This window comes from Morone saxatilis, unplaced genomic scaffold (assembly GCF_004916995.1).
Source record: "Morone saxatilis isolate NCDOM2014 unplaced genomic scaffold, NCSU_SB_2.0 Contig1, whole genome shotgun sequence".
Taxonomy (NCBI): Eukaryota; Metazoa; Chordata; class Actinopteri; family Moronidae; genus Morone; species Morone saxatilis.
In genome coordinates, this window is record NW_023339651.1 from 20,541,735 (window position 1) to 20,549,380 (window position 7,646).

General features: G+C 40.6%; 1 protein-coding gene across 1 annotated transcript in view; it reads right to left on the bottom strand.

Annotated features, from left to right (window-relative positions):
- The window catches only part of spag9b (sperm associated antigen 9b), a gene marked incomplete in the record, with an annotated part of 36,241 nt that overhangs the window by 19,886 nt on the left and 8,709 nt on the right, over window positions 1-7,646 (bottom strand). Inside the window, 3 exon segments of the mRNA XM_035660993.1 lie at window positions 2,836-2,933; window positions 3,913-3,983; window positions 6,480-6,600. Coding sequence (XP_035516886.1) covers window positions 2,836-2,933; window positions 3,913-3,983; window positions 6,480-6,600 — 290 coding nt within the window.

Below are 7,646 nucleotides of genomic sequence, written 5' to 3' on the forward strand. Positions count from 1 at the left end.
GATCTGTGGAGCAGAGGAAAGGTGTGTGTGTGTGCGTGTGTGTGCATGCGTGAGGGAGGGATGGCAGTGTGCTTGCATTAACTGGAGGGATAGTGGATGGCTAGGAAATACAGGAGGCTGCCTGCATGTAAAGATACAGTCCATGGTACATTAAAATAATCAGTACAGTGACATTCTATTAAACACTATTCACACCTCTTGGACTTGTTTTATAGCTTTACAACTGTAAATCACAGTGGATGTAATTGGTAAATGCCAACAGCTGTTTTTGTCAACAAGTCTTCAGCCACACTAACCATAGATAGAGTAACAGATACCTCATTGGCTGCTGCTGTATGCCACCAATATACGTCTGCACAGTTGCCATATTGTGGAGGTCAAGATCTATGAGTTATTAATACTGAGAGATGCAGACTTCACTACAAAATCTGGCTTAATTCATAAACATGAGAAACTGAAAGTAATACTGGTTACTTGTAGGAATAGACTAGACTTCCACTGGGACATGTAGGCTCCAATCTATGAATAGGCAACATCAAGTGTAAGTTATTTACAATTTTAGCTTTTGAGTACCTGAATTAATTTCTCCAAGTAATCACCATCATGTTCAGTTTCTCACAATTATAACTAGCCAAATTTCATGAAAATCGGTTCAGAATTAAGCAGGGTACAGTTGATTCTGTTGTTAAGTCTGCAGCTCTCAGTACTGATAACTAGAGTATCTTGACCTCCCAATATGGCGACCATGCAGACACTGTCAAATTGTGAACACAGTACCTATGTTTCTCTATCTATGACACTAATGCTAACATGCCTACAATGACAATGCTAACATGCTGATGTTGATAACAGGTATAATGTTTACCATGTTTATCATCTTTATTTACCATGTTAGCATAACATATGCTGATTAACACTAAACATTAAGTTCAGCTGAGCCTGATGGGAAAAAATGTTATTAGTGTTCCAAGTATTTGGTCAAAAACTAAAGTACTGGACACATTAAGATGTTGACCTTATGATGGCGCTAGAGGAAAAGTCAGGGAATCGCCATGGTGATCAGTGGTACCATGAATGTATGTGGAAAGTTGCATGTCAATCCATTCAATAGTTAGCAGATATTTCAGCGTGGACCAAAGTGGTGGACTGATCAAAGACCAAAAGGCCAACATTGCCATCCCATGAGCCATGCTGCTAGCACGACTAATATTGCAAAAAAAAGGCTGATCTGTGCTCTGTGTGAGAAGGGCACTGGTGAGGGAGGCCACCAAGATGGCAATGAAAGAGCTACAGGGTCTAACAGCTGAGATCAGCGACCCTGTGAATGTAACAATTGTTGCTCTGGTGTTTGACCACAGTGGCAGAGAAAAAGCCACAAATGAAAAAAAACATGACATCTACGTGACTGTTAACCATGGGGCAAGCGGAAGAAGGTTTTATGGTCGGATGAGACCATGAGCCTTTAACCAAACACTGCACCTCAATAGAAACAAACATCCCCCGGTAGGAAGTGTGGTGAGTGCTTCTCTGCTGATGACGGTAGACCACGACACGAATCAATCACAATACTGACATATCGTGAAAGAAACAAATTAAACAGGATGAACACTAATGCTTGCAGACACATTGGGCTGAATATAAAACAATTACTAACCTAGCCTCCTGTCTCTCTGCAGCAGGCATAATCTGCTCTGCAAGTGAGCAATCAGCCACAAAGCTCATCATCCCATCCAAGTAGATTAATCTGACAACAGTCAAACTACAGCCCTGATTTACACAACATCCATCCTCTAGCTGTCCCCTGAAACTCCACTTTAATTCCTTCCAGATGTTCATAAAGGACAGTCTCCCTTCCATACATTGTCTCCTCATGTCATTCTCTCGTAACATTTATCTCTCCCTACAAACACCTGATACCTCTGCATTGTGCACAGTTCTCTTTTTTGCATTTAGCTGAAGCTGCTTTCAAGTTCCTCTCCTTTTCCTGCACTCGTCCTTTGCTCAGTTTCTCTGCTGAGACAGGTTCTCTGACCTATTTCTGTCTCCTTCCTGTAGGGAAGATGTGTGTGTGTGGGAGTAGAGCTTGCAGTAGTTAAACCTGCTCCAATACAGCGCTGCTGACTGAATCATTCATACAGTGGACAACCAATCCATCTTGTCAAGTCCTGAAATCCAATTTATTTATTTAGCAATAAATTCTACTAATAACAGGGTGAGTCTAATGGCAGGGAGAGGCTGCGGTTCATGTATTTCCCTGCAGTAAGTGTCAGTATCTTAAAACGAGAGCAGAATATCAATCATGGAATAAAAACCCCACCTTCAAACTGTCCACCGGCTGATTTTTGTCCAAAGAAAATATTCTGATTACATTATGTTTTTATGTACTGATCTAATAAGCAGTATATTCTGTAGCAAGATTTTGGTTTGTATTTTTATTTAAAGTATTTACTTGGTTTACTAAATAGTGTACATGTTATTTTATTATTGTTATTATCTACCTTATTTTGCTTAGCTCTATATGGACAGAGGGAGGGGGAGTGGGAGGATGTTGTCTCTGGAGGATACATTTGTACACATCTTCTTGGGCAGAAAAAAATAAATGCCAAGTGCAGGTAAAAATCTGAATGGATAAGATATTCAAAGAGAACAAAGGTTTAAGACCAGAGCTGCTGCTGCTATGTGGGCGCCACTTTACCATTTTAAGTCTATGTGTCTATAGGACTGACAAAATATGTAGGTTTGGGTGAACATGGTGACTATGTTGATTGTTCATTCTAAATAATCTAAATAAACACAGTATGAAGAGAGAAAGAACACTTGGTTGGGTTGTCTCACCGTGTTCTGGCTGATGTGCCTGCATCTGAGGGCTCCGGTGCCGTCACTGGGTGCTGGTGTTTGGTTCGCTCCAGGTGCTCCATATAGCTGTGGATCATCTGGAAGGTACATAACACACAGAGAGTCAAGGCATCGTATCGTTTTGTATTTACATGTTTTATGTGCTGTATTAAAATATACCCTTGCATTTATGTACTCCAGCCTGTACTATTAAAAGGAATATTAAAAAATATGACCATGTTGCTACCAAACTACAGGGTATTTGATTGTTACCGTCACCAGAACTCCTACCATCTTACACTGTTATTATCATGATCAACATATGAAGTGTACTCAAGCACAGCTGTGGCAGTCAGACTCACAATAATGATGTAGCTGTACCAACAGTGTGTTGGTGACAGCTCTTATAAGACTTTCATCTTCTCTATTCAACGTTAGTCAGATCAGCAGTAGGCTGCTGAAGCACCTGTTAGTGATGCATAATGAATAACAGACCAAAGGCTCCGCAGAAGCACATTTCATGTATGGATACTTCATGTTTTAATCATCTCTAACTCTATTACACTCTTCACTACCTTTGTTTTTCTATCACTCACAGGTCAGATGTTAAATTCTCTCTTTCTTCAACCTTTTACTGTGTTTTGTTAACCCGCTAATGAAATTCCTCTTCTCTTTCATTGATAATCATTTTTCTGCAAATACTGTACGTTAAATAGAGAGACAACAAATGACTTGTTATCAATTAACTCTAACTAATAAATCCATTAATACATATTCATGAACACATGTATTAACACATTCATTGTTTCCACCTCTAGTATGTCTCATGATTGGTTCTGTATTCATCTGTTAACTCCCAGGACAGCAGACGTTGTTCAATATCTTTCCCTGTATTTGCCTCTTTATAAATGTCTCTAAATTCTAAATCATTCACCTTTAAAATTGTCAAAAAAATAGACGTTATTGGTTATTGCATTGTGAACAAAGTTAAAAAGAACACTGTGTATAAGCACATGCATGGATGAGCAACCTTGTGATGAACTTAAGCAAACATATTTTAATCCCAGACCAGCTTACCTCTGTGTGCCTCTGATGAAGGGCATTATACTCCTTCTTGAGCTCTGCTTCTCTCTCCTCAAATCTGCTAACTGGATGAAAAAGAAAAACAATGATCAGAAACAGCCAACAAACATTGTATCAAGATTGACTGACAACAGGGAGCTTTGTCTCAAAATTCCACTTGTCCTATCTAAAATAACTAATGTCATTTCATACATTCTTTGAATGTGGATCAGACTGTTCAGATGCATGTCTCACCCAGTGGGAAATCAACTATTTCTACCTCACATTCAGATCATGTAATTCTGTGGCATGTGAACGTGGTGATAGTTGCTGCAATAACATCTCAGAGCCAGAAGAGGGCCACCATGCATCAACAAAGCCCTCCTGAGACACCGAGCAGAAAGTCTGCACACAGTGAGAGTACTTCACCTCTCTGATCCCAGCTATGAAATCAAACTCTTCATCATACACAACAATAATGATGTAAACACCTACATCTATGTAAAAAGACACAGCAGCTCCTTGGGTCTCTGATTACAGTGGTCTAATAAAACACTGCTGCATTTTAATGTAGGTGGTTTGTAATAATAAAAGTCAAAGTAAGCTCAAGGCAAAGACTGACTGTCTCCTTTAAAACTTAAGCTGGTAGTGAAACCCATGTACAAGTCAAAGACTACAAAAACTAACCAAAAAGGGGGAAAAAACATGTAATGAAGAATCCACACACCTATCTACAGATCAACCATCAGCCTCAGTCATCCTCAGTCAGCAACAACAGGAATCCATTCTTTATGGTGGCTCTAAGGTGCCATTAGTTTGTAGTCAAAACAGCCCGACAGCCATAGTGTGTTTTCAGATGTCAGCCAAGCAAAATGCGCTTTCTCAGAAGGTGGATAGTGACACTAAAACGTCCTCTGCAAATCCGTCGACGTGTCTGTGCGCTGAGCGACTAATTCACAGGACCTTTCACGCTTCATGCTTTTGCAACACCGGTTGTCAGTCAGAAATAGCAGTTTTCTCAGGTGTTCAACCAGGCTCAAGTACACAATTTAGAGATATTCAACACCTACGCGATCAGCCACAGCCAGACAGCAGCTGCGTGTAGTGATGTTAACTGTGATTCAGTGTGGTTATGACGGGGATGATAGAGGAACTAGTGGTTAAAGAGTGGAGCAGAAATAACCTAGGTCAGATACAGAGGTGTGCAGAATAAGAGGAACTGATCCTGAAGGAAAGCCCCACATGAAAAGCTTGAATTTGTCCTACTGAAAGAACTGATCTTTTAATCAATATCCAAGTAAAACATACTTAAGATACTATTTAAGGAATAATTTGAGAGCCCAGGGCCAAAGGTGACCCAAATATATTCAGTTTACTGTGATATATGACAAAGAGAAGCAAGCAGCAAATCCTCCCATGTTCCCATTTCAGAAGCTAAAACCTGAGAAACTGTTGCATCATTTTACTATTTTAGTTTGATAAAGATCTGAAATGATTGATTACCAAAATAGTTGCTGATTATTTTTGTTGATTATTCCAGCTCTAGTCCCAAATTCAAGTCACCTTTCACCCCTGCCCATCCCCTTGAATTCTACATTGTAAGCCATCCAATAGAGTCAAAATGACATTAAAATAAAAAAAGAAAGTAATGAAATTGTACATTAATGAACATTAATGAACAGAAAATGAATTTGACAGTGTGTTTGTTTACATTCGTAAAAGTGTCCTCGGGTTTATAGAATTAGACTGTGTGTGTGTTCCACTGACGTGATCAAACACAGCTTCGGGATCCAAAACATACTGCTGCCAATCCGGTCCACAAACATAATTACAGACAAATGAAACTCACAAACAGAGAAAAGGGGAAGTGTCACATCGAAAGAAATAAAAAGAAATTTGCTGAGAGCTCTCAAATTTTTCCTTAGAATGAACGAGGCTTATGTTGCGGTCCCGCGGCGGGACAAACAAACAGTCACACACCCTGTCAACAACAGTGCAGTCATGCACACATCATGAGGGTTTCTTCTGATGCCCTGGAAAGACTAGCACACTCTTCTTCAGGAAGACCTCACTGCCCTTTACATTTACAATCACTTCCTGCTTCAGAAAAAGATATAATGATCAGTTTCTTTTTATATGATTGTTTTAGACATTTTTTTTATCTAGAAACACAGAATGCTACTAAAAGAACATTTTGTTTTCCAAATAAAAAAATAAAAAAAACACAAGCAGGTCAAGGCCTCAGCTCCCTAAAATGCTCCTGTCCTCTCGGCTGAACCCTTTTGGTCTTGGACCATGTTTGGTCTATTCCATTACAGCTCATTTAGCAGACATGGCAGGCAAACACGCATAGTATGTTACTAATGGCCTTTACTCAGAGGGGACATGGGAGTCCATCTGCCCTCTGGCACATCAGGCTAACAAACAGTCACAAGACCTGCAAACTGTCGATGCTGCTCACAGGGTCTCTGCCTTGTGTGTGTGTGTGTGTGTGTGTGTGTGTGTGTGTTAGACTTTCCAATAATAGAGCTGGTACAGTGAAACCTGTCTGTGACAGATGCAGTACAGTGCAGTGGACTTACTCTGATCTGCATAGTTTCTAGTTTTCAGCTCTAGCTGACGTGTGTGCGACTCCAACTTCACCAGTCGACACTGGAGATCCTTCTTCTCGCCATCCTGGGTGTCTTCAAAGGCGATGTACCTCTGCAGATAAAAGGAGAACATAGAGAGAAAGAACAGAGCATGAATTATCAGAGCGCTGAGAGAACACGACGACTGATTGATTACATGTTTTGTTTATGGCAACAGGAGACAGAAATGTCACACGTGCATGTGGCAGCCAGTTCCTCTTAGCCAGTCTGACCTCACAATCATCACCATCTATGACATCAAACCCTTTTTAAGGTGCATGGGAACGAGTTAGGGCTGAAATGGAGATGGTGTGGACTAAATCCTGCATTTGTGTGTGTTGATAACCGTAGAAAATAGAGCAGTATCTGTCTTCTGTCCATTGTAAGAGTCATCTAACCTCTCTGCACAGCAACAGCTGCACAGCGCCAGCTTCCTCAGCTCAAAAAAAAATAACTACCAACGGATACAGCGACAGCCTTTCTGTTGATATCAGTGCCAACACACCAGCCGTAGTCACTAGCCTCAGCCCTTCTCTCAGGGGATCTTAGAGTAACAACTGTTTTCATAGCAGGAGAGACTGGAGAAACTATCACACAGGACAGTGGGTGCACTCTGACCATCATCAACAATAAATCATAATGATGAGTCAAATAAATCAGGGGTCAGAGATAGAATGGACATTTGGGGCTTTGACCCAGCTTCCCAAACTGTCCCCAGCCACTAACCCACCGTTCTGCCCAAAACTAATCCATTTTAATGCTGGGTTAACCACTGCTCCCTGATGGCAATTTACACTGTGTTTGTGAATACAGAGTAGATTAGATGAAACGTTAATGAGCTCTGAACGGAAGTAGGTCTCTGAAGGGACAAATGGCAAGATATAGTGAAGAGAAACGTCAGTCAATGTGGGTACCTTAACGAGAAGACACTGTTGAAGAAAGAGTGAATGAGAAAATGTATTAATGTATGCTAACATGCTCACAATGACAATGTTAACCTGCTGTGGTATCATTTTTTAATTAGCACTAAAAACTCAATAGTTTTTCAGATACTTGAAGCATGACATCAGCATGAGTCCTTGCTGCAGCGGCCCAGGGTTCGAATCCGACCTGCGGCCC